Source organism: Linepithema humile, chromosome 5, assembly GCF_040581485.1.
Source record: "Linepithema humile isolate Giens D197 chromosome 5, Lhum_UNIL_v1.0, whole genome shotgun sequence".
Classification (NCBI taxonomy): Eukaryota; Metazoa; Arthropoda; class Insecta; order Hymenoptera; family Formicidae; genus Linepithema; species Linepithema humile.
The window spans coordinates 2191352-2219124 of NC_090132.1; the positions used below are offsets into that span (position 1 = coordinate 2191352).

General features: G+C 41.4%; 1 protein-coding gene and 1 long non-coding RNA gene across 4 annotated transcripts in view; one reads left to right on the forward strand and one right to left on the reverse strand.

Moving 5' to 3' along the window:
• Positions 1-275: 275 nt before the first annotated feature.
• Positions 276-27773, forward strand: part of mura (murashka) — a 38537-nt gene continuing 11039 nt past the window's right edge. For 2 of the 3 annotated variants that reach the window (XM_067354750.1, XM_067354751.1), the window contains exon 1: positions 11076-11405. Coding sequence is in view for 1 of the 3 variants with exons in the window: in XM_067354751.1 (XP_067210852.1) it covers positions 11374-11405 (32 nt within the window). In the remaining 2 variants the exon portion in view is untranslated. Of the gene's footprint in view, positions 599-11075; positions 11406-27773 lie in introns of those variants that run through there. The other variant, XM_012372343.2, reaches the window with a different exon arrangement.
• On the reverse strand, positions 10195-10970 carry LOC105675330 (uncharacterized). Its single transcript, XR_001101257.2, has 2 exons — positions 10830-10970; positions 10195-10429 (listed from the first exon to the last, which is right to left on the reverse strand). It is a non-coding gene; the product is annotated as an uncharacterized lncRNA (long non-coding RNA).

Genomic DNA, 27773 nt, shown 5'->3' on the forward strand with positions numbered 1-27773 from the left:
GTCGTTCGGACAAAAATATCGAAAGTAGCGCGCGCAGCTGCAGCCGAGACGCAGTTTTTACGTTTCCGACTTTGCAGCGCGTTGGGTCCGAGTGTCCACTCGAGTCTCGATTATTTCCCCACAGCCGGCATTGGCAGCGCGAAGAGGGGGGGAGAGAGGGAGGCGAGAGGGGTGATAGACAGTTGGCCGTTTAGTCGTGGTCGGCGCCGTGCTTCGTCACACGAGCACGCATTAAATCGGGCGCGCGAGAGCGTGTGTCACGCGGGTAGTGTGCTTGACGCGGGTGGGCTCTCTCTCCCGACGGCATCGTCCGGCCGTGGCAAGGCGCGCGTCTCGATATAGGGGCCCCGATTTAATGGGCGGGGTCGCGGGCACCGCCGTTCGAACGACGGACATGGAGCGACCTCGGTGTTCTCAGTGGTGAGCTGCCGCCGCGGCCATCGCCGACGGACCGATCGTCGGTTTCACCTCGTGCACACATACTGCTGCGTTATTAAATGGCTGCGACCTGAGCGTCGGCTACGCCTACGGCTATGACGTCCCTCTGACGAGAAACAGAAAGTGCTCTCGCAGACACACTTTGTCCCCGGCTCCAAAGGTAGGAACTTTTTCTCACTGAAATTTCGGACGCGCACTCTGTGCTGTCTGTCTACTCTCTTTCCTTTTCCCCTTCCGCCGCCGCTGCTGCTCGCTGCCTCTCTTGATCGCTCTTTTGTCTTCCTATGTGGCTTTCTCTCCCACTCTCTCTCTGTCACTCTTTCTCTCTCCCTGTCTCTCTTTTTCTCTCTCTCTCCCGTGCACACGTACATACACACTCATTCCGGACTCTTAACTATTGCCCTTAAGATTGTTTCCCGACCGCTGACTCGCTCGACTCGTAGACGTTGCTCCGCGTTTTTCCGGTGGCCATGAAGTAAATACCAAGATACCGTTCTCTCCGCGGGCTTTAGACACGCTATATTGTATCCCCTTTCTCGGAGCCGCCTAGCGCGCGTCCGCTTTCCTTCTTTGTCTCAGAGCACGGCACACGGCCGTGCGTTTTGCGATAAGAGTGCACCCGTATATCCCTGACACAAATTAGCATATAGGATGCACATTGCAGTCGTCGACGAAAAAGGAGCTCTAGGAGGAGAGGGGCGGAGAGGGGGGGGAAATAGGGGAGGGGGGGGGGAGAAAAAAGTTCGTTACACGCAAGGAACGTTCCGTCGCTCCGCACGTTGCACCTGCGATGTATGTTTTTCTGTCTCCGCTTGCCTGCCCCCCACCTTCACCCTTCCCTCCTCCCCCAATCCACTCACTTCAATGCACATCTGATCCTTTTGTCTGCCGATCGAAACGTATACATGTGTACGAGACGCGCTCGAGCGCGCACTCGCGTATACCGTGCACATATATACGTTTGTTTGTACACAAATATCCGTTAAATGTGCACACGCTCGTCACGCATACGTACACACGTACCCGAGGCATTCGCTCGTGTACTTCGCCCGGTATCGGAACTGGTGAAAACGGGAGGACCGAGAGGAGCCCGAAAGGAGCTTTCCTAGTGAAACCGACGTGACAAATAAATGTTTCGAAATGAAGGATAAGAGAATCGCTCGATCTCGATCGTTAGCATCGACGTTTGTTGTAAAGAAAAAATTGAAAGTGCTTCGATAAATTTCAAGCTATCGATACGGATAGGATAAATGAGAGATCGAATTTAAATCTTAAACAATGCTAGTAGGAATTAATGATAACAGAGAGAATATATAAGGCCGCGATTTAAAATAGATACAATTTTCACTCTCACTTCGGAATGAATACAATTTCAAACTACACAATAACTCGTAAGTATAGTTTTGTGTATTCGGTATCGCACTGACCATATACAGACATCAAAACATAAATAGACGTAGCTCATTGAAATATAAATCAACTTTCACGAATCGAACGCATGATGGTTACAATCTCACGTAGCTAATCATTTCTTAATAAACACAAATATCATATTAATGTACGATAACAAACGCGGTGAAAAAAAAAATAGAGATGAACGTAAAATTGTGGAGTGAAAAGGATATGCAGATACCGACACGCCAGTGCGATACGAACACACACACACACACACCAACGCGCGCGTATAATATATTCGTAGGAGCGCGCCGTGCATGCCGGACACGCATTTTCCATCTCCGTTTCGTCGGCTGACACACAGGCGCGTCGTCTCGTGGGTTACGTAGCTCTCGACAACGATCGACGTGAAATAGACTGGCTGGAAGATCGAACCATCAGCTGCATCCGTGATAGAACGATCGCACACACACGAGACGGACGTCTCGCGACGAAGACGCTGCACGGTCGATCTTAGCAATTAACGGTACATCGTCTCGGCCGAGTATTTAAGTCGCTGACCCTTTAAATCCGTACGCGTGTGACGCCCTTCGATCGATTCCGTGCCGTGTGCTCGTGTGTACGTGCGTGCGTATGTGCTGGGAATTGCGTTTCTGCATACGGGGTGTCCCCGTTGCCGTGAACGCTCGCCGATATTAAAGATGCTATCCACAATTTTCCTTTGACATTTTGGCATGCTAGCGGCAATGCCAATAATATATACCGATGTTGAGGAGCTTCATGCTAAAGTATATCTTTTTATATAAATAATTTGTGAATTGTTTTCGAATTGAAATATGTTCTATTAATTTGTTACGTGTTTTTTTTTTTTTTTTTAATTCGTAATTCAATTCTGGAAAAAATAAGAACGGTGCTTTTAATATTTTTCTCACTAGCACGATTTTTCTCACTACGACATTTATGAATAAAGATATTGATATTTTTTCAAAGTAACTACGTTTACTTTTAACTATAGATTTTCGTACTTTAAAGTGGATTTTTCTTCTCTGTAATAGATCTTTAATATTTAACGTTAAAAATTTCAGTTATACTGCAAGAATTGTTGCTTTTTGTAGTTCGACGTTGAAATATATGCAATTGAAAGCGTATTTGCTGGAAATATAGACACTATATGAAATCAAAAGTTTTAAGATCAATCAATATATGCGTCACAGAAATTAAAACCGAGCTATATTAAAGTAAAATGCGCCCGAAAAACCGGCTATATTTAATGTATGATTATAAATGATACACACACGGTATAAATTAATAATACATTATAAATTAAATAGCTGGATGACTAAAAGTTCAATTAAATAAAAAGATACAGCGCGATTGGATAAAATTTTTAATCATTTTACATTTTAAAGTTGTGTAAATTATGAAAGAGATGCGCTTAAAAATATATTAAAAATATTTATCGTAATTAGATTCGTTGTTGATGAGGTTTGGTTTTATGCAAAAATAAGTTACAGTGTCGTCTCTGAATGCGCAGGAAATGAGGAAATGAACGCGATACGGTATAAATCAGCAGATATGCACTTAGGAATTAAAAATTCGATTTCGCGAGGAATGATCTTTGCTTTGAGTGTCGTCTCCTCGTTGCCGATATGCAAGATTTATAGTCGGTCGTTAAATCGCGAATTAAAAACGCACTTGGGAGGACGACTGAAAAATATATAAGTAGCAACAACCGGAGCCCGGTGGTCGTTCTATGCAGCGCCGCTTATAAATGCATAGAATTTTTCAATAGACGGGCAGGAAAGACCGGTGCACGCGTGCTGTATTTCCGAAGATTCGTCGCAATTCTCCGGCTAAGATTTACATTTGTGTTGACATCCTTCTATAATTCAACAGTATCGACTCCGATATTTTCGCAGGAAAGAAAATTCAAGGGTTTGCGTATTAAAAATTATGAATAAAAAAAAAAAAAAAATCGTCTTTCGATCTTAAATATTCATTTTTTCGCGCTTCTCGGAAGACGCTAAAGCGATAGGAGATTAAGGACATCGGTAAGATTTGCACAAAAGTGCAAGAATTCCGACTATGCTTTTGCCCATCTTGGCGTGGCTCTGCAGGATGGTTGATGGTACGGTCGAGGAATTAGCGGAGCTGGAACAAGAGAGGGCGTATCTCGAGCGTATTTCGCCCTTTGCGGAACACCGTTATACATTTAAGGTCTCACGGCAACCATTATATGATTATTATACTACTATTTAGGTATATTCACCTGTCTTCTCACGGCATGAGGCCTAGGCCCGTAGGGATTCGTGCGCGCGAGCGAGGCTGTAAAAGTTTCATGAAAAATGGATCCTTTGTAACGACAGCCCATAGACCCAAATTATAGATGCGCAGCGGGATGGCGTGCGTTTGCCTCGTCGTTCTTCTTACATTATGGAGCAAATTATAAGAGCTACTTTGCGCGCGCCGCGTTCGCTTGTGTGAGTGGAGCGAGCAGCGTAATAATTTAGCGGGCGATGGATCGTCTATGGGCGCGTCGATCGTCTGTAAACTCCTCGCCGGCACGATCGAACGCCCTTACGACAGCCACTGTCTTCCCGGACGCGGTGCCGCCGTGTGCGAAGTTCCATTCGGCGTTAGCCTTCGTGTGAAGTATAAAGGGACAGAGAGATTGACGATTTTATTCCGAAAGAAGCGCGCGAATAATATAGCGAGGCACTTTTAGAAAGATACATTTGTAAGCGCGGAACTCTTTGTTTTCCGCAAGAAAAGTGGTCCGCGCATAAAAGCATGAGCTAAAATTAGAAATTTGAGAAATACGGTTTATTTATTTGCATAAATAAACCAAGAAATATTTGGCGTTTCCGCCGTCACTTTCTGTCATCAGAAGAAAGACGGAGAAACGGACGACTAATAGGCTCTTGTGTTCCGCAACGCATTCTCGCAATGCGATAGTTACGTTTCTACAGAACATTTTGAAATTATAAAGCATCTGCAACACCGTATGAATGCCGTTGCAGAAGCGACGTTTCCTTCGAAGTCGGCCTGCACGTCCACCCTCTCCCTCGTCCAGCCTTTCTTCAAAGTCTCACCTGTCTCTGAACACACTTGGAACTCGTATATAAGACGCTCGGCGGCTCTGTGAAGGCTCGCTTTGAGAAAAATCACGTTGAAATTTTGTCGACTTACATTGAAATTTCATAGAATTTTTAGCAGTTGTGATTTATCGCGTACTCTGCGTTTTACACGATTCAATTGAATTAATAAAATTAAATAAATTTCGTGATATTATTGATATTTTTAGGTGAAAATTAATTCAGTTAATTACCGCACTCGGAAAACTACGGATAAATATACAACAGAATTCGCGGAATTGAACGAAGATGGCTCAGTGTGCTGTAGATTTTAGTGCAAGGAATTTTATCATGCGTTTCTCGCGTGCTGGGCGCCAGATGAGAGTTTTATATGTGCGAAAATCAACAATATAAATTAATTTCGTAAGTTCTCGTGTAATATTTGAAACAACGGCTCCACTACCGGCGAGCACCGGGCCGTTTTAAACCAATTCTCTTTATTAACCCGTTGCCTGCGATCGATTAAACGTGAATCTCGCGTCTCCCTTCTCGCGTGGTTATAGCAACGAGCAGATCTTTTGCGAGGACGACGGCGATGGTGGAACGGACCCGCAGCACGGGAATCGCATCGACGGTAATACATACGGGCGTCCTGGCATTAGAGCCACACATAACGCTCGTTCTCTCTCCTTTCCTCGTTCCCCCTTTCTTCAACACGTTTCCGACCCTCGCGTCGAGTAACGCATGCGCTCCGTACACCTTATCAGTCCCTCGCTTTATCTCGTCTCCCTCGCTGTCGCACTCTCTTCCTCTATCTCGCCATCTCTCGTTCTCTTTCAAAATACAAGGTGTCTGTGTGAGTCCTTTTAGTCTTGCAAACAGTATTTGGAAGACATTTTTTTCTGTCGAGTAAAATATCAAGAAAATTGATTCTGAAATTTTAAGAGAAAAAGATAGGAGATTCTGCCACTTTAGAAATAGATGATAAAATGTTTTATGTATACAGGGTGCTAAAAAAAGGATCACATATTTTGAGAGCAGGTAGTATTGATAAAAATAAGAAAAAAAGTCTGACATGGGTTCTACAATTAGTGTCTTCGAAGATACAGATCTATTATCTTTTTATTTGAGCTTTTATTTGTTCCCTTTTTATTGGTCGTCTCACCTCTACAATGCGGTAAACAAAACAGCACTTACTAGTTTTGTAGTCAGCATTATAGGAGGTGCTCTATGTGGTTCCTATTCATCGTCACGCATTTTTCAGCCCTACGTCTGACAAGAGAAACCGCACACTCCAACAAAACTTTATTGCTATCTCCTTAATATAACCTCATACCTATAAACCCAATGTTATTATAACCCAATGTTACTACAGCGAAACTAGTAAATGCTCTTTTATTCACTGCATTGTAACACAAGCAATAAGAAAAGGACAAAGAGCTCAAGTAGAACGATGGTCTGTGTCTTCGAGGATATTAATTGCAGGACTCATGTTAATTAGACTTTTTTTTTCCCGATCAATACCTGTTTTCAAAATATGTGACTCTTTTTTTAACACCCTGTATACATAAATGTTAGTAGAAAATTTTTGCTAATTAGATTTTACTGAAGTACTATGTACTCTTAGGTAATAATTCTTTTTTCGAAAGGTATAAAACAGAATACTGCGCGTCGATAATTGTTATCAGTGCAATTGATAATAGAGAACGCTTGCCTTTCACCCTCCTGCCAAATTTCCGTTGACCATTCGTTGAATACGCTTTTGACTTTCTTACAAGTACCCTCCTTTCCGTACCAGCAAGTCTCGCGCTGGCTAGTACGCGTGGAATTTTCCGATTCGTAAGGGTGCATACACGATGCGGGTCGTCGACACGGTTCCGGTCGCTCGCAACATCCTCGGTGTCGCTCGCCACGACGAACATTGCTGCCCGGCGGAAGAAAAGTTTCCGTCAACGTTACGATATTTCGCGATATCGAGGATATCCTTTCCGTCGGTGCGGCCCTGTCTTGAGAGTGTAAACTTAATCGCTGCTTCCCTTCCCCTCCCTTCTGCCTCCCCACCCTCCGTCTCTGTGTCTGTCTCTGGCTTTACACCGTCACCCTCGTTCATACAACATACAGCCCCCCCCCCCACCCCCCCTTTCTCCCTCCTCTTCCGCTCCCATTGCACACACCAATTTTCCAATTGATAAGGGTGCATAGTTGATACAGCGTAGCAACCCTATCCGTCTGCGCCCCATTTTATCTTCCTCTTCTCCGTTATCTTTCTCCCCTCTTTTAACCCTCCCGTCCGCACGCACCTCAAGTTCAGTGCACGGCTATCGTTTAAAATATTGACAAACGGGCCACGTTTTCCTCGTTGCGCAAAGAGGCGCGAACGCGCGAATCGCTCGTATCGACGATGAACAATTTCGCAAGTGTCGCCGGAGACGCTTTTTTCGCGCATCGGTAGCGTCGTTAGCGAGAACAAAGCGGGATCTTCCGAACGTGCGATCCGTACGATGCACCTCTTTCGCAACAACCTTGCACGAACAGGGAAATCTCACGTGTGGGTTCGCTCATTTGTTTTGTAATAAGTTCGCGTATAAAGCGCACCAAACGAGAGAGAGAGAGAGAGAGAAGTGTTCGAGATAGCCTTCCCTCTCATTCTTTCGGAGTGCAATGGATGGCTGTATTATCTTTTTATACGTGACAATGAAATATCACCAAAAAAATTCAGATACTTGCTGATTTCAATGGGAGAATTTTATTCCTAATAAAATTGACATCCTTTTATCGAAATATCTCTGTGTCAGCCGACTGTTGACGCGTCGCGCAAAAACTGAGACTCTATATCGCGTTGTTATTCAAGCACTTCGTGAAGTCGAGACTTCTCTCGAAACGGAAAGAAGAAACCCGCGCGTGTCCGTCGACCGGTTGGAAAACTCGGTTGTCGATTCGAGATCCCGGTAAACACACGCGGCGAGCGAAGGGAGAACTCGTTCCCGCTGTGCGCAAGCCGCGGCAAGCGCGCATGTTACGTAAAATTAACAGTTATATTCCGAAACTCACTTTCCCGTCTGGGATTTTGGAAGAGAGTAGGATCGGGCGAAAAATGCCGCGAGAAAGGATAGAATAAGACCGCGATTCACGAGCGTAGGGGGAGGAGGAGGAGGAGGAGGAGGAGGGGGGGGGAGGGAGGAGAGGTGGAGACGCGCGCGCGAGTGCGACGCAGAAATAGCTTCTCCTATTGATATCGAATTCGATAAACGTGCAAGTGCGATTGTACACCGCCTGGCACACTATTGTATTCGTAGGCGAGTCGAGAGTGAGTAGGAGAGGGGAGAGAGAGAGAGAGAGAGAAAGAGAGAGGAATAACTTGAGCTTTGACTCGACGTGACGCACTCGCGGCAGCTGTGTCGTGTGATGCCGGAGCGCGCGTGTTGATTTTGGCTTAACTTGGAGTTATCAGCGCGCTTGGTGTGCTCGGCCATGATATCTGCCTGACGCTCTCCACGACGGGAGAACGGTGTTGCGCACTGGCAGCACGATTGCAGCACGAGCTTCTGTCACGTATATAGTCGGCACTCCCGACCAGCTTTTTTCTCAAATCGAAACTAGAAAATATCCCTAAGGAAACACAAATATAACGGCGGTGCAGCGAACAGTTAATAAAATGATAAGATACGATGAATATACTAGTGTGTGAAAATTAGCATACATTGTTAGAAAACATTTTGGAAAATCATAAATATTATATTTCGATAATCTTTGGAAAATCTTAAAGAAAATCTAGCTGCGGACACCCTTAAATAAAATTTTTAACGAGACTATTGGGGTTAGAAAAGAATCTAATGATCTCGCGTATAGCGATTGAATAATTTCTTATTATCAATGTCACGTTATAGCTCTTGCTAAATTAGTTTATATAATGTCCGAATATTTATATAACACGCGCGCAGGCAATGCGAGAACTATTAAATGAGTGTTGAAATGTAAAAAAATTCGGTTTTAGCAGAATCTCTTTCGAAATAAATAATGCGAAGATAGAAACGTGAGCGCAGCTGCTAGCAGAAAAACGCGTTATCAATCTTTATTTCTTTAGAGAAATTTTTATTTTTTATATAAAATAGACCCCCACCATTTATTTATTATATAAAAGTGAAAGATTTAAGCGACACTGCGATAATTTCAGCCTTAGCTTGAAACTAAGCTTGAAAAAGTTCTGATTAATCTCTGTACAGTTTTCATGCTTATATCAGATAGATAGTTTTCCAATTTAAATGTACTATATATAATGTTGATGAATCTAGAAGTTTGAATCACAAACTCTGAAAATATTACACGACTTCGGCTTTCTCATCGCGGCGAAAAGTCATTCGAGGCCATTTATTCGCGAGTAAAATAACTTGGCGTATTTTCATTGATTGATACGTCTAGAAAGCGTGGGTAGTTTTCGGAAGTCAGTCTATATCTGCGAAGTTATAAGTGAACGGGTGGTGCGGGAGTCACTTGGCCGACATTGTGCAAGTTTTGTGCGCGAAAGCCGCGTAACAATCACTTGCGCCAGAGTAGCGCGGAGCACGCTTTACGAATTTACGCGGTTGCGTCAAGCGACGTGAATACGCATTAAATACCCCGGGTACGGGGTGAAGGGAGCGTTTTGTCCATCCGGGATTTCCCCGCGTGGCGAACAACTGCCATAACGGTGTGCGAGTCGGTGGAATTAAAAAGTCGTGTGCGCGTGCGTTTCGCACGGGTTGCGAATACGCGACTCTCCTCCGCTCGAAAGTCGCACACTTGCGCTCGTTCTCTCTCGTGGAGATTCGCTTTTTCCTGCTCGCCGCGCGATTATCATCGCGAGGGTTTAAGCAATTTTTACAATGACTCGCGCTCGAAATCGCGGTTGGCTCCCTTTTTTTTTCGCGACCCCCCCCCCCCCCTCCCTAGCTGGCGTTAATCAGACGAGAGACGGGAAATTAAATTCGATGTAGATTTGCAACTTAGAGAGCTCTCTTCGGCTACAAGGCGAATGTGTAACGTCGCTCGCCACGTTCGGTCGTATAAACGTGGAAATTATTTTCCGAACCACGAAAATCTAATCTCGTCGGAATGATAGCGATTTCAGGCGTCGCTTTTGGATCTTTACGATATCCTTCGTGCACGAACGTCGTGGTGTGTTTACTCGGTTTCCTCAGGGCTGTGTCAGCGGGTTCTCCAGAGCGTGTGGAGCCGTGTGGGTGCGGCCTCTCGGCGAGAAGGGGCTTTTCGCTCGCCGGAGCGACGCGGCACTCTCTCTTCCAGAGTAGGTCCTATCTCTTTTTTTTTTTTTTTTTTTTTTCTCTTTCATTCGACGGTCCCTTCGTCGCGCTCGCAGCCTCAGCGTCAGTATTCCTGCTCGTAGGGCTGCCCCTATCTTCCTTCCTCTCTGTTACCCTCGGCGATATTAAGCCCCGTAAGCGTCCAGGGATGTACATTCATGGGGATGGAATTTGCATGGGATCACGAGAATGAATCCGCGCCTGAATCTCGATGTTGCTTCACTGCAATGTATTATATATATAATCGCAAAATCCGAAAAAAAAACAAAAAAAAAAAACGGAATGTACTCTATGATATATGCGGCGCAAAGAAATTTCTTTAGAGAAATATACATTGCGTTATGTTGCGTGAAGATATCTTTCGCAATATTATCTTACGTTTTATTTCTACATTCTCTGCGTTATTGTTCCGATGTATTATTATTAGTGTCGAATATATCAATTAAGCGGTTTAATTTTTTGTTCCTCGGCGAACTTTAGCCGTGGATTGCGTTTTTGAACCACGGCTTTTTTGCGGATTGTACTTTTCTTCCGTATACTTAAAATCTGCATTTCCCAATTCATCATTAAATATTCTTCTTAATCTGAAAATGTGTTCAACGTTCCAATCGAACATGTTTACCTATTAGAATGCAGAAATTTGACGGCGATCGGAGTGTCGAGGCGTTTCGAGAGCGCGGGGCGCCCGACGCGTTACGTCCGCGCCTGCGATAGATCTCCCCGTTTCTCTCCCTTCGCCACCAACCTCGCAATGATAGTTCCCCCCACGTTGCGGCCGGTTGCCCCTCTTCTCCGAGTCGCGTTTCCGAGGCCTGCTCAGTCTCGGTACGGTTCAGTTCGTGGTGCGTCGTTGTCGGGCGGGGTGTTGTGTTTCGTGCGTGGAGAACCCGTTGACGGTCTCGTCGTGTGTGATGCGTACTCTATAGAGAAGGAGAGAGTGTGAGCGTGTAGCAAGCGCGCGCGCGTGTGTGTGTGTGCGTGCATGCACGCGTGTGTCCCGTACGTACAATTAGTGTGTCGTACTACGTTGCGCGTCTGCTGCTGCTGCTGCTGCCTTGGTGTCCCGATATCGTCGTAGCTTCTGCTCTCTCGCGCTCCTACGATCGTCCTCGTATACACTCACACACACACGTACACAGACGCGGAAAACAACACGACGTGGAGGCATGACGGCGACGCGGGAGTGTTACCCCATACGGTAGGACAAACTATACATCATGTCCCTCTTCTTTGCGATAGCGACAACGACGATGACGACGACGACGACGCTACGCGATGCGATGAAGACAACCGAACGCTGGGCGGAGACTAAAGACTTCGCAGCGGCTCTACTGTTCCCTCGATAGCGAGTGCGTAAGCATGCCTCGACAAAGAGACAACGATGCAAATACAACTTGGCCACAATTGTTTTGCTCGAATCGATACGGTCCCCGGCGGTGGGCATTTCGTATGCCGCCGAAAGCCGGAATTTTCGAGCAGCGCTACGCGATGTTTGAGCTACTGAGTCACCGGGGCTGTCGAAATCTACATTCTTCATTCTGTTTACCTAGTTGCATCTGTCGATACGCGCACGTATGTCCCTTCCGCCGCTTTCCGAGTGTCCACTCTTTCGTTCGATCACCCGATATGCTCGCGATCTGTCACGAACGTCTCGAAGTTTCGCTGTTGTCGCCATCGTTATCGTCGTCGTCGTCGTCGTCGTCGTCGTCAGCGTCAGCGTCGATTCTCGGCCGCCGCTCGACGATCGTCACGTCGGTCTGGCCGACCGCAATACAACCGAGTGCCAGAGGTTTTTTTTTGTTTTTTTTTTTTCGTCGGCGACGTAGCTCCGCAGCTGTTTTGCTCGGCGCGGCGTCGTCTCCTCGTTGCACCGCGCCGTCCGCAGTGTTCGGGAACACTTGTGTTTTGCTAACGGTGCCCGCGGTGTCTTCCCCTCGATGTTACGTATGAACGAATCGCACCCTTGTACCTTGTACGGCTTGCACCTCTCGCCGCTACTAAGGCTCGTTCTTATATCACGAGGTGGAAACGGGGAGTTGAAACCCGGGGTAGTGTCGTGACTTCGAAACGATGGAAAATATAGGCTATGTTTACTTCAGACAACGATAATACCACGTTGCTTTTCTGCATATCTGTAACGCTGATCACTTTTGTTCCACGCCCCTCAATCCCCCCCCCCCCCCCCTCGCCCCCCGCGCCAAGAAGATTCTTCACCAATTTCTTATTTTAGCTGAATAAAGAGAAAGCCAAATTAAGAGAAAGTTAAAATAGGATCCACTTTGAATAGATGTTTTATAGAACATGATGGTTTATTATTTCCCCTGGGGTCTCTAAAGGTTCAGAGTTCATCGCTTTTAATGACTAATTCGAAAACTATTTGTGCCATGACATTATTACTAACCAAAATCGGCACCACGCTTCACTAGAAATAACACACATTTTCTATCAATTCTCGACCACGCTATAGATTTCTATTTGTGGTGCAAAATGCTACTGCGATATTCGCGATGTTGCAGTGTACATCGTCGCTTAACAAGAAGGTGAGCGTGTCTTTTTATTCGCATTACAAATGCACAAGCGATCCCGCGAGCAAGAACTAATATTTTGTACGAAATAATTTGATATCCCTTGAAAATATTTTCTTGGAAAGTGCTTTATGTTGTTGCGCAAGAGCGAATTCGCGAAAAAAGCAAACATCGTCACTGAGTACAATAAATAAATATAAAGTCCATACGCACGTGTTACACTTGCCATTAATTAATGAAGGTTGAGCTGCATTTAATGCGAATGCGCCTAACTTAAAACGAAATTACCAAACATTACAATTGTCAAGGATTTCTATTTTATTAACATTAAATTTAGATTACTTGGGTATACAAATATATAATTGCAGCTGTTTATCCGTGTGTTGCTTATTCGCGTGTTGTTGCAAACGATCACTATAGTAGATGTGAGAAAGGATTTACACACATAAACACTATGTAAATGTTATTTGATGTACGTTTGACCTATAGTGCAAAAAGCATGAAGATTTGTCTTTGAGGCCCGACATTGAACGTGCACATGTATATTGGAACTATACTCGCGACTCGTTGTTCTTGGACGCTTTAATGTTGCTCGTTGTACACGATAAATAAATAGAATAAGTGAGTCGGTTATACGATCGACTCACTGACGTCGATCATGCAAACATTCGTCGTTCACATCTATATTATCACGTACAGTCGATGTGATAATGTAAATGTCCCGAGTGGAACTACGTCATTGCAAGTTGAAATGCTGCAAAATGATTAAAAGTTATAACTCTTTACGCGCGCGCTGCGTTTCTTCACGAACGTTAGTCAACGCAAATTGATATTCTTTATCTTCGCAATTTTAAAGGTTTAGGTCATTGTAGAAGGTTGAAAAAGTCGATTGTTTTGTGTTTTCTAAAAGTTTTACGTACTGAGAATAACATCTTAAAATTTTAAGCATTGACAACTAATGAAAAAGTACAGTAACAATTTTCAATGCAAACTTTAATCGCGCTTTTGTTTTGAACTGCAATTTCCAAGGCGCGATGGTTCTGTTAATTGAAAAAGTTTTTAACCGAAATTATTTCACATTTGTATGCATATTCTTATAGTTTCTATTTAGTCACGTAGTGATTTTTCGATAAAACATTTGGCTTTTTCTATCGCACACAATAATAGCATTTTTCATAAAATTAATCTCTCAAGTTTAAAAATATTTACTTTTTACTATTTCGACAAATTTTGAAATTTTTCTACACGAAGAGATGAGAATGAGTCCAAAGAATAGGAAAAAATTTTATTTAAAAAATTTTAGATTACTTTCCTGAATTAAACCCATCATTCACATCGTTTTTTTTTTTTTATAGAAATACCATTTTTCAAAATTAATAACTAATATTTTCCAATTTTTTTTTTATATTTTACGTAAAGATTATTAATGATATAAGATTTTTATATTAAATACGAATGTGCTTACGTTTCTTCTCAATTTGCCATAAAACTTTAAAATTAATCTTATTTTTCGTCGCATTATACTGTACTCTGATCAATTGATTCTTTATCTTCTGATTTTGTATCTACCTAGTCCGAACTCCACGATAATCAATTAGCTTCTACGACGAAACATTCGTGCAAAAATTCGAACATTTTATTATACTAACTGTGACTTGAGCGTTCATATATACAATTAGGGACAACAGTAGATATTAAAAATATTAAAAAAGATGTCATGATGAAATGTAAGGTATCTAGCAAGTTATTGATTTTTCGATGATACTATCTTAATACTTTCACATACAGCACGCGACTAGAAAAATCGATTAAAAAAATATCCGTTACATGTGTTTAATATAATAAATTAATATACGTAAATAATATATTATATATTTTATATATATATATATATATATATATATATATATATATTACTTCTCTTTCAATCTTTCTTCTAGTTTCCTCTTTCTGTCCTTTGTCAGAACTATATAGACGATTCATGGTGTGCCCATCCGGCCATTCGCAGAGAAATACGATACCTGCGCGATAAACAATGTTTCTCTCTTTTTTCTTTTCGTGAATGCAACGTAGCGTTATCACACCTACAATCCCGAAACCTACGACTCTGTGCTTTTGTTTCTTATGGTACTTTGCTTTTTTCGCTCTGTTTCGGCGCTGAAGGAAACGCGCTCCGGCTTTCTTGGCGCTTGAAATGAAGAAAATAACTCGTCCCGATCTCTGCGATATTTGATACACGTTGCGAGTCGCAAAACTTTTTAATGCTATCTGCAGATAGCAACAGATTGGTGATATTAAATGCAATTTCTCGCCGTAGTTGAACTCTATGTAGCGTACGTCATAATGCGTCGACTTCGTCTGTCGATTTCAAAGAAAACGGTTCTCAAGGTTCTCTTTTAAATAAAAAATAAAAGGCAAAAAAATGTTGCACATTTATGCGAATCATTGAATACTCGAGATCGTGCAAACTGCTAGACTATTATTAATATTATAATAATAATAAATGTAATAATATTTTCAATCTATTCTAAAAGAATAAATTTTCAGAATTTTATTTCAAACAGAAATGAAAATTTGAAGCGAAATACAATCGCCGGTCGATTTTCAACGCCATTTTAGCTAATCCAAGAAGAATATTAGAGTTCTCCATTCGGTGCTTTTATTTTGTGTAAAAAAAATTAATTTATTCCGACCTAAGACCCTCAAGTGTTGCATATTTAAGAGTGTGAGTGATTCAAGCATTTCATTACAACGTGGAGAAGCGGCGATACGTCGTCCTTTCGCAAACACCTCAGCGAAGCAATCTCGAAAATTTGTCTTGTATGTAAAATATTCACAAAATGTAGCGAAATCAGTTCATCAAATTTAACTTTAATACAACATGATTTATAAAATTTCGATTCCATCGACCATCTCCGGTTATCTAAGCAATCTCGAAAAACGTGCAACATATTTTTAATTATCTCTGTGAAGTTTTAGTTCTGCATTTTTTAAATATAATGAAATTGACTTTCGGATGTTCCTTCCAAAGGCGCCGAGAGTTTTTAATCGCTGTTAAAACTTTGTGGCAGATATCCAGAACTCCATCTTTTTCTTTTCTCTTCAATTTCAGAAAAAGCGAAGGTAACTTTACGGAAATAATGATCGATAAAATTGACAACGGATAAAAATGACCACCAAAACGTTATACGCGCGTAAATTCAAGTCCAGACAGTTTCTATCGCCAACCCTCGGAACGCGCAAGCTGGTCAGGAATATTGTTCGCCAGACACGGCATATGTTCATGAAGGTCGTGGTAGTGAAAGAGAGCAGGTGGTGGTCGGGAAGAAGACAGGTCTTTCATGGGGTTTTCATAGGAAATCGTCCTATCGCCGATCCGAGAATCCCCATGATTGGTTCTCATCTATAATAGCCGCGTTGCTAAGCGAGGCTAACTTTCGGGTAAAGAATTCCCTTTTAGCGAACAATATTAGATTCAGATACTTGGTCTTCTTGGGGTTACCTTTTTAGATTTATATGCTCGAGATTTTCTATCTATTCTACACACCTATCTCGAAAATGGGCGGATTCCGAGGAAAAGCAGGCAATAAACGCAAAATCGTTTTCGTTGTTGTCAAGGGCGATAGTCCTCGTACTTCTAGTTTCTACGACGTGACGTTAACGTTGTTGCCTCTTGACTTATCTCTTTTCGTGTGACGTGTCTACCCTGATAAAATTACGAGGTCGTGAATCAGTTTATAACGATTAGAAAAGAATGCGTTTTTTTTTTTTTCTTGCAAGAAGTGGAACAATATTGAAGAGAATTTAATTCCTATTACTTTTACTTGTACAAACAAAATGAATATAGATTAAATAAACGGACGAGCAGTTTATCCACAATTATTATTCGTTTCAAAGCCGTTTATTTCCAATAGCAATCTGCCCTCTTTCTCGTTTTAAATAAGATAATAGAGTCGACAAATATCTGATTTAGCAAGAAATGTTGTCTTAATATATTGCGAAGCAGGATGCGTTTGCAGGAAAGCGTGGAACGCGAGAATATATACGCAAAAACAAATAGTCGCATTTAAACTTTTCACTTCCATGCAGTCGATAGCGCACAGCTATCGGTCCTTTCTTCACAAATCCAGGATACACATTGAGATTTGTTTTCTATTTGTCGCATCCTCAGCATTAATACGCGATCGTTGCCAATCGCTACGAGAAAGCGGGCTTCGCACGCGCAGTGTTCACAGTCGCGGATGAGCAACGCGCTTTACCGGCTTGCGCAGCCTCGCACAATCGTGGAATGCGTCGCAATTGTTGAGCACTTTCGCTCTCACGAACATCGCCGTCGACCGGCCGCGGAAACCGCCGCTGATGTTGAGGCAAAACACGGGAAAGCTCTCGTTTGATTCGCGCGCGTTATGAAAATCGAGAAAGTTGAAGCGGTTTATGAATACCACGTTCATCGAAACGATTCCGCATGACGAGAAATGCGTTTCGTTTGTGCGTTTTGTTTTTCGGGCGGCCGGGAAGAGAGTGAGGGGCGCAACAATTCGATACAACATCGATGCGGCTCAACTATCGCAAAGTTTCTGCGCGATTAGATACCGTAGCTGCATGGCATCGCGTACATTCTCGCTAATCTGGCTGCGATATTTCAAACGAATGATCCAAAAAGTTATCGAATATCATCTCACGAGAATTAATCTCTTCGTTTTTGTATTTTTTTGGGGGGATTTTGATTCTACACGTGTTTTTTTTTTATGAGATATTAATTAAGCGAAAAAATTAAAAAAGATAGAAATATATCTCGCAAATTCTGTTCAAATTGCGAAGCAATTAAATCACATAAATTATATAAAATACGAATTACGAAAATACGAAAAATTAGCTACAATATAAAATTTAACAATGCAGTGAAATATCAATGATCTTATAAGGTGATAATGAGGATATTGCTGAAATTATTTGAATTATTATACGAAAACGAATATATAAAATTAAAACTAAAACATTTTTAGCGTAAAAGTCTGTCACTTTTATTGACATAAAATTTAAAAATGATTTTAAATAATTTAATAAAAAAGAAACAGTTAATTTTCTCTTGGAATTACATCAAAGATGAAAATTATTCCAATCAGTCAAAGACAAAATAGGATTTTACACATGTTATTAGAAAATTTTTTTTAGGTATTATTACAGAAATATTAGAATGTATTTTTTTTAGTTTTACAAAACGTTTATAGTTTTGTTCAGTTTCGGACAGCAATCACTTCGGAAAAATGTTTTTTGTCGAATATTTTGCCTCTAGCATCGTTTTACACTGTTTTAAAATACGAAATTTTTTTATTCAATTGTTTTATATAATCTTCATACCAATAGTAAATAAAAATGAAAATTTTTCTTGTATAGTGATTTAGTTTTTTCGAATTTTATATAATCGTTTCTAATAGTTTTAATAATATCCTAGCTATCACTCTGCAGGTATGTAAAAACGAAATATCAGTACATCTGTTCGCAATTTAAGCACTCGATAATGCATCAATCTCTTTTGATTTATTCGATTTGATTATTTGATTTGAAAAATTATAATACTACATTTAGTTGCGTTGTAGCGTGCGCATACTTACGGCCAATCTCGCTCTTTTCACCGAACTAGACGTATCAAACGTAATTTGTTGCAATACGAGAGGATATCGCGAGATAAGTTAAAGATGCTCAGACGTACACGTGTTCACGTACATTCACATGTGCACATGATCCTCTGAGATTTGTTCCAACTCCGAAAATCTAGTTATCCGTCTGTCTCTCCCTGGTGGCATTCTCTTTCTGAGAAAGTTGCCCTAATAGTGCGTCCAAGGAGGGAAATGGTTGGCTCTTTCCTTTACATTTGATACGAAATTAAGCAATTCTGCAATTACACGCAATTGTCAAATTGAAGATGAGCAAGTCAAATAAGTTCAATCGAAAGTGAATAAGAGATTTTATTTCGCCAATGTCGAATAGTGTGAATCTTTGAAAATGCAATTCTCGAGAAAGAATGCAAATACGTAAATTTTCCCATAAGGGAAGTGTACCCGCGTTCACGTGTGTGTTTGATGGAATTAAATTTATTGCTATATTTATCTTTTGTTCTTTTCTTGAAAAATTTTCTTGCTGATCGATTTAAACGCTTGAATAACACTTCGATGATTTCTCGTTTTCTGATTAAAATCACGTATTAAGAATTATTTTTATACAGTGATAGATATAGTTATCATTTTGTATAATTAACTCTAGAAACTCTAGAAACTCTAGAAACTCTAGAACGTTAATTATTATTTAATTTAACACGGTCCGCGTTGTGCTGATTTTACGCGATCTTTCATTCATATCGCAAAATTTATGTGATATGTGTTACATATAATTGTAAAAATTATTAAAAAAACAAAATAACATAAAATACGCTACGGAACAAAAATAAGTATTTCAAACTACTACCAGAACAGAGAAAGTTCAGCGTGGGCCAGCGTGACGCAGCGCGAAACGTATTAAAGATGAAAAAAAAGCCGGATTTTAGGAAAACGAAAATATCATTGAAACGTCGAAATGTTTCTGGCTGGTTGGTGAGAAAAATCAAGAGAAACACAACATCTCAGAGATGACGCGTATAGATACTGTTCTAAAGTTAACATAAATTACACTGAATGATACGTGAAATTCAACGTATATGATTGTTGTGCAATCGTGTATATATATGGCGAAAGAACTTGGACGAGGAGATCGCACATACTTCCACGACGTCGTTTTCGTGAAATAAAGCCATCGGAGCTACATGAGTAAATTTCTTAGTCAGCGTCTATGACTAAGAGACCTTTCCAAGCAAGGACGTAACGCGAACAAATGTTAATTCGCTAACATAAGGTACGTTTGTCCGAGACAGTCCAAAACTAATTCTTTAATATCCAAAACGTAGGCATTTTTAAAGAATTTATTTTTCTTTCAAAGAATCACTGTTGGGAAAACCTAAAGAGGGAATTCTTGTATCAATTTTCAAGGAATTTTTTATCTTCTTTTTTTCTACCTGTGTGCGAATTTATCCCGTAATAAAGAATTGTCGGAGTTAGTACTTTCTTTTTACGCTTTTCTGAATATAACATAAAACTTGAGCGACTCTTTTAATGTTTTCTTTATAAGCAGGTATAAGCAGGAAACAGCAAACAGGTCTCTTTTGGAACACACACAATAAGTGAATTTAAAATTTGCTAAGAAAATATTCTAACTTTGCCTGGACGGAAGTTTATGGTTTTCTAAAATTTGAATAAACACCTTGCGAGATTAGAGTGCAATCGCGGATGTTCGCTCGCAACTGTTTCTCGGTTTTTACGTGAGACTGGTTCGAGTTTATTTTACACTTGAATCTAGTTTAACGCGATCCTGCAAGTTGCGTTACGGCTGCATGTGCGTATTGCCGATCGCAACGCCCGGCACTACCGTAGCTCCATACATGTTGTCGATGTCACTAGTTATTAATTAAATATATACACCGCCATGGCTTGCACACGTACAACGATTGTTCGACCAATTACTATCGGCTGTTCTTTCCGTCACGAACTTTTTGAATTCAAAATTGATATTGATATTCTTCTTTTGTTCGGACTTTTGAAGCTTGATTGAAATGTTGTGAGATACGTGATGTGTTTACTTATCGATACGCTAAAATAATTGCATTTATTAAACATAATTTTTGATAAAACCGAAGTAACCGAAGAGACATTTGGCAAAAATGGGAGATAGAAATTATGGAATTTTTACCACGCATCTGTCGCAATAATGTATGCATGCGTAATAAAATATGTTTCAGTTAAAATAACACGCAACGGATCGTGATTAAGTTTCGCAATGCGGTAACGATAATGGCTTTTGCAGCACTCGGATATTCTTGTGTACAAAGCTTGTACTATTCAATTTCATTTTTCTTTGTTCGCACACGCCGCGTGAATGAAAAGACCGTTAGTTTATAGCAATTAAAAATCTCTAATAATATCAATTTTTCCAACGGCAAAACACGACCAAAAAAATATCAACAACTAAGAATATTAATTTTTACGTTTAAAAATTCTTCTATTAAATCCTTTTTTTCCCCCAAAATTTGTCGATCTAACTTTTTAACAGCCTGCTTCAACGAGAATATTACTGGAGACAACTAAAAGTTAATGAAAGTTAATGGAAATTGGTGTAATTCGGTTTGCAATATACATTTTATACGGCACGCAAGGCGATCATAATTTTCGAAAACTCGTTACATTCGGTATCCGCAACGAAGAAAATGCATCCGCCGAGGACCGCTTCCTCGTCGAACGAATCTTGAATATTTTAACGTCTGCATATATCCTCGTCACTTTCCGAGGATATCAACTGGAAATCACGTGCATTAGAGTTCGTATTTCTGCTGTGAGGGTAATACCATCTTTTCATAACATCTACTGATTTCCGTTATCGGAAATATCGAGCATATTATATATATCGAAAATAATATGTTACGCAATAATTACGCAGCGGATAATTATGAATTATTCAAACATGATTTGTATATACATATATATATATATGATATTTTATGCAAGACGTTATGCAAGTTTAATCCTTTAATTCCTCGATTAATCTCGCTATGTATAAAATTGATTAGATAATTCCTTTGATTGTCCTTCATTACGAGAGTAATTCAGATACCTTAACTACGTGAAATGTAGATTCAGGAGGATTTAGATTTCGCTATATATAATTCAAATTTTCTCGATCAATATTTCTACTGTGATAAATTCAGATTTGAAAGCATTTCTTAAGTAATATGAGAAATCGTGATAAGCGATTATAATAGCAGTCGTTTGTTTAAGGGCATAACTTATGTGTTGCTCCTTAATTAAAGATGGAAAGTTCAATGTGTTCGACAAGAAGCAGAAAAACTAATGTCAACTGGGGAAACGTAAAATCAGTAGTTCGATCCCTCGGAGAGCAAAATTCTCTCTCCCTCCCTTCTTCCCTTCCTCCCTCCCTCTCCCCCCTCTCTCTTCTCTCTCTCTCTCTCTCTCTCTCCGTCCACCGTTCTCCCTATTCGCCTTTCTCCTTTCCGTCTTCTCTGTCTCCCTTCCTCTCGAGCTCTCTGAGGTGCCAGCCAGTTTCGTGATACGAAGCGGTTTGGATCGATAGAGAGTGAGCTCCTTCGAGCCCTCTCTGGCCTGGCTGGCGATTCCTGGAGGATTCGCAGGAAGCTGAAATACTCTCGCAGGAGGTCCCCGACAGCCAGGGGCCTGACTTCCGGCCCGGGGTCGACTTGGAAAGCAATGACCTTTGTTCTTTTCGAGGGCTGACTCGAGTGGACGACTCGAAAGTATGAGAACGACTCGAGGTGGCGGTGACGCCAGCTGTGTGTCGGGAAAATCGAAAACGCAGCTGCTCGGAGAAGCCGCGCCGCGCGCTATTTCGAAGGAGTCGATGGATTTCAAGCCGATAGAATGTTACGCAGCGTTTCATTTTCGTGCCGAAATAGTTCCGCGCCGCGCTTACGCGACTATAGCATCGACGAAATATGAGAATAATATGTAGGCAGAAGAGCGGCGTAAAAGTATTGACGATCTTCAGAGTTAACATTTTGCCGTCTCCTCTCTTCGGAGACACGTGTATACTTTTCGTTTCCTTTCTAGAATCTATATTCACATCTGCGGAATATCTTATTCAAATTGATATCAGCGCATCGCCGAGCAAGCTATTATTAGTGCGTTCAAGTAAGATCTTATTTCCAGCAATTTCCGCTGATAAAACACGATCTTGTGTCCCGCTAGCGGCTTACTTCTCCCTCAGATCCTCCATACATATTTCGTCGCTGTATTTAAAAAATAATGATAATCTTTCCCGTTCCGAGGTGCGCCTCAGCGGCATTTTCTACGCGCGGGATTTACGGTGCGAGCGCATATCCGACACAAAGCGTAGGTGAGCGCTAAATCAGGCCGTCGTGGCACGACGCACGGCGTGCCTCGTATCGAATCAGGCCGCACAAACGTGTCTCGCGTTGCTTTTCGGCCCCCTTATGGCAAAATTCGACCCGCGGTTCGTCGTTGCATAAAGCTTAACGATAATTCGAACCGCACACACGCGTTCACCCGGGCGACTCTCCTCCCCGGCTTTGCCTCTCGGCTCGGTTTTTGCTCTCGTCGCTTCTCTCCTTCTCGTTCTCTCTCTTCCTCCTTCTCTTCTCTCTCTCTCTCTCTCTCTCTCTCTCTCTCTCTCTCTCTCTCTCTCTCTCTCTCTCTCTCTCTCTCTCTCTCTCTCTCTCTCGAGAGAGAGAGAGAGAGAGAGAGAGAGAGAGAGAGAGAGAGAGAGAGAGAGAGAGAGAGAGAGAGAGAGAGAGAGAGAGAGAGAGAGAGAGAGAGAGAGAGAGAGAGAGAGAGAGAGAGAGAGAGAGAGAGAGAGAGAGAGAGAGAGAGAGAGAGAGAGAGAGAGAGAGAGAGAGAGAGAGAGAGAGAGAGAGAGAGAGAGAGAGAGAGAGAGAGAGAGAGAGAGAGAGAGAGAGAGAGAGAGAGAGAGAGAGAGAGAGAGAGAGAGAGAGAGAGAGAGAGAGAGAGAGAGAGAGAGAGAGAGAGAGAGAGAGAGAGAGAGAGAGAGAGAGAGAGAGAGAGAGAGAGAGAGAGAGAGAGAGAGAGAGAGAGAGAGAGAGAGAGAGAGAGAGAGAGAGAGAGAGAGAGAGAGAGAGAGAGAGAGAGAGAGAGAGAGAGAGAGAGAGAGAGAGAGAAGAAACGGGAGAAACCGTCGCCGTCGCCGTCGCCGTCGCCGCGAGAGGATTTTAAAGGTAAACGGGTTTCTCTCCGCTCGCGCAGACACACCGTACCACATCCACCAGGAGGCTGGGTCTCGCTCTCGGCTCTCGCTGGCCCACGTATACACGGAGTGTGCGCCCGGCACGAATCGCCATCGCATATCGAGGGAACGGTGCTTGCCCTGCTTCGCGGTATATTCCGCGTACCGTTTCAAAGTTTCACGAGCGCGATAAAAGGAGTTGGAGTCGAGGATATTGGCGTGCAAGTAGTATAAACGGCACAATGAGAAAGGTTTCTCAACCCGAAATGCGTTGTTATTATTGGCCGGGCTTACGTGTGTTTTATCGTGCCGTCTCATTTTTCATATACCTTTTTCCTTCAGGCGGGGATTAACCGGGGCGAAATTGTTCGGTAACGGATATCAATATCAGGGTTTTTAGTGGCTTTTCAATTCCGCGAGTGGATATTAAGAACCTCGATAGCGCGCTTTCATGTGTAGAAATTAATTATTCTCGTCATGAAACAAGTTTTCGACGAGAATTTGTTTTCCGAGAAGTCTTTTCTTCCGTGATACTCAATTTTTATGATAATTATTGCAGACTCGCGTGATTTATATGCGTCGTACGCGCAAATGGCAAAATATGGCGAGAAACGCGTATTCATAGTGGCAAGCTTTTCGTTCACGACGACGAGGCTTGCCGTGAATATTTACCACGCGTCAAGGAAAATTGATTTTGTGCGAAAGGTCGACTCTTCGCTTTTGACCATCTCAAAATACGTGAAAGCGTGTTCTGGAATAAACATTTTAGTTCAATATTCAATTTATACCTGGCGAAAAAGTTAGAACAATCGTTCAAGAATGTTGTGTATTCTTTTTTTCGGCGGAGCAAGTATATTATAAAAAAACATTTCATTATTTTTCGAACAGTTTTAAAATAGGTTCGCGGTGTAATGCAAAACTGAATTATTATAATAGCAGCCAATTTCTATAACTTCGTATTACATTTTGCGTCCATTTTGTGTCGAAAAGTAAGTTTTTGAACATAGTAATAGCGACACAGCGCGGAATGAAACAGTATTGAATGCACGAGTAGAGGAAAAGGAATTCGCTGGCTGTCTTCGCGGCGTGCCACTAATAGAGAATTTTTAAGGATGGAGAATTTTTCATCTCCAAATAAAGCATCAATAGATTTTAAGTAATTAACAGTCGATTAAAAGATCACGAACTAAGGCTATAAAAGTGCAAATAGAAAGCAAAACCGTGTCGTTCAATTAAATTTTTAAGTGGATTTTGTTTTCGTAGGATTTAAATTTTTATTTAGTTGTAAAAAAAAATGTTAAAGATTAAAAATAAGAAGTAATGATCTCTCTTTTTAGAGAAAACGTCGATTTAAATCACCTCGAGAATGCATTTAAAAAAAATTGTCCGTCAAAGATGGAATATGTTCGTCTTTGTTTCATTCTCGCTCGCATAATATTTCTTCAATAACATTTATCACAGAGTGTTGGCTGTACTTCTTCACAAATCACGCGCTTTGTCTTTCTCTTTCTCGCTTTCTCTCTCCGTCTTCGACAGTTGACTCGCTTTATCGCGTTGTCAACATCAGGCGAGGCTAACGCGAAGGAGGCTCGCCTAAAAATACACGGCGGACTTACGGTCATCGTCGGGCCCACAGACATTTTTTCCCCCGAACGCGGACCCGGGTTCCTCCTGGCAGCGGAGAGAGAAAGAGAGAGAAAGGACCAGGCCCCAAAGCAACGGGGCCTGGATATTCCGGTTCACTTAATCGTTTCCTTGGACCTGTGCGTTGGGGCGGCCTGGCGCAGCGACGCCACGATGATTCTCCGGGCCCGAAAAGAGCGAAAAAAAAAAAAAAAAAGAAAAGAAAACATCGGCGAGCCCGAGCGAGGATCTTCAGAGAGATCTTCACCACCGCACCGTCGAATAATGCAAACAGACCGCCACAACTCGCCGCACACAACTTTGTTTAAATTATCCCGGCCGAGGATGGCATTGTTCTCGCTAAACTAAACGTTATACGGGGCTCCGTTTCACTACCATCGAATTGTAATGACGGATCCTTCGACCAATTTGGAAGTCAATTTTTGGTTAACAAGAACACGGGATTAACGGTCTTTGAATTATAAACTGTTGGAAATAAATGGCTCTTCGGTCATTAAGTTTCGATGGAAATTTCTCACTGCTTTCGATGTCGGACACAACGATAAAATTTAATATACATATAAATACGGTTTATTTTCGTTTTATCGTCTATTGACGGACTGAATTTCAGCAACAATTATTTATGACGTACCTGAGCTAGTGACTTGAAAACAATTATTTCCTCTTCCAGAGTATAACGAACTTGTTAAACTAGATATTAATTATCTCTCCGCGTTTCAACTAGTGTTTCTCGTCTTATCTACGATAGCTGTTTGTCTGATACGTGCGTTCTTAACACTTCGATTTCTCCCGACGATGTTTTCGCTGCTGGAAGTTTTATAAGTGCTTATCAAAGACCCACCTGTTATTACTGTTCGATAGAAGACATTCTTCTGAATATTTAGGGGCTGCTTGAGAAATCAAATAATAATTATAATAATTAAAGGAGGCAATAATGATTACGTTGATGTTAATAATCCGCACAATTTTTGAGACACATTTAAATGAACTGATAAAAGAATAATTTTATCAATTCACCTTAAATAGCTCGAAAATCGCGTGGACTGCCACAATGAATATCTTGTATATTATATTACAAGATATTAAAAGATGAAATGGGTCATATCGCAATTATATCGACGATTCGTTACTTATTCAAAATTGAACCGCAGTGACACAGTTTGCCGATTCTTCTGGATCGCTGAATCGACTGAAACGGCACCGAGAATTTATTACGCGCGAAAAAAAAAAAAAAATACCGACTTAAGATACGAATTAATTAACGGTCGGGCGACTTCGCAGGCGCGGCACGCATAATATCGGGTATAAGACGCGAAATACACGACGCCGATCACGGGCCTTGAATCGCCTTAAACTTAAATATGCTATTTTCCTTTATATCCGCGCTGTTGGGGGCACTTTGCACTTGTGGAAATTGCGGCGTTCAATTATTCACGTATTCGAATCGAGCGTATTTCCGGTCAAGAATCGCTTTATCCCACTCCGTCGCTCCGACACCCGCGCGTTACAACACCCACCGTCCTTCACTCATGCCGTTACGTTAATCACTAAAGTGCATCCTTGTGTGTGTTTTTCACTTGCATGAAGCTATCTCTCTATCCCTTTCGCTTGCGTAGATTATAGCTGGCGTTTACATCATCCAAGTGACGATAAACGTTGCTCGCACCTTACGAACGGCGAACACTCTTGCCTTCGATACTTTATCCTTCCCATTTCCTCGCCACATCGATGACTCTGCGCATCTGAATCTTTCTTTCTTGTTGCATCAGCGGTCGATCACATCCGATTTTTATTGTGTAAATATTGTAAGTAGCATTTCGCGTGTACACGTCCCTCATTGCTTCCGCTTAGAACTTAAATGTGCTTGTGTGCTTCGTCTATCAATAAGCTCGAAAGGAGCGCTTGTGCGTTAATTTCCCAGAAGCGCTAAATATTTTTCTATCTATTTGTCAATATCTCCACGTCTCACAAAGGAAATCCTTGAAAAATGTGAAATTGCGTTGGCGTGTATGGGACTTTAATACGGAAGTCCCTCCTGCAGCTTTTTATCACCGAGGACCGTCGATATTTCAAGACCATCGCAATAATAATTTATTTAAAGTTTGTATATTAATTCGCGTAATTGAATTCGATTTTTGAAATTTTAAGAATTTATCGTTTCCTCGTCTAAATGTTGCAAAAGCTAAAAAATAGCTAACAATAAAGTGAATATTTCTGCATTTTAAATGCAGACGTTATTTGTATTCTGCTAATTATTTACAGTTGTGGAAATAAATTCTTTCTTAAATCTGTGTTACAAAGGCCTGTCTGTTAATTTGAAATTTATACGTATTTAAACTCACAATTCACGGTATGACGCACGAATTAAATGCTTCTAATTATGTTCGTTTTTCTTATCAATTCTATCATTTAAACAGTAGTAATTAATTCATGATTAATATTTGAAAAGTCATATTTTAAAGTTTACGAATGCAGTCGAGGCTTTATCTTTCGAATTAAAACAGCGATAAATTCTTAACAATCTGTCATAAATTGTTAAAATTCCGGAATAATTTTTCCGTGTTAATTGCATCATAAGA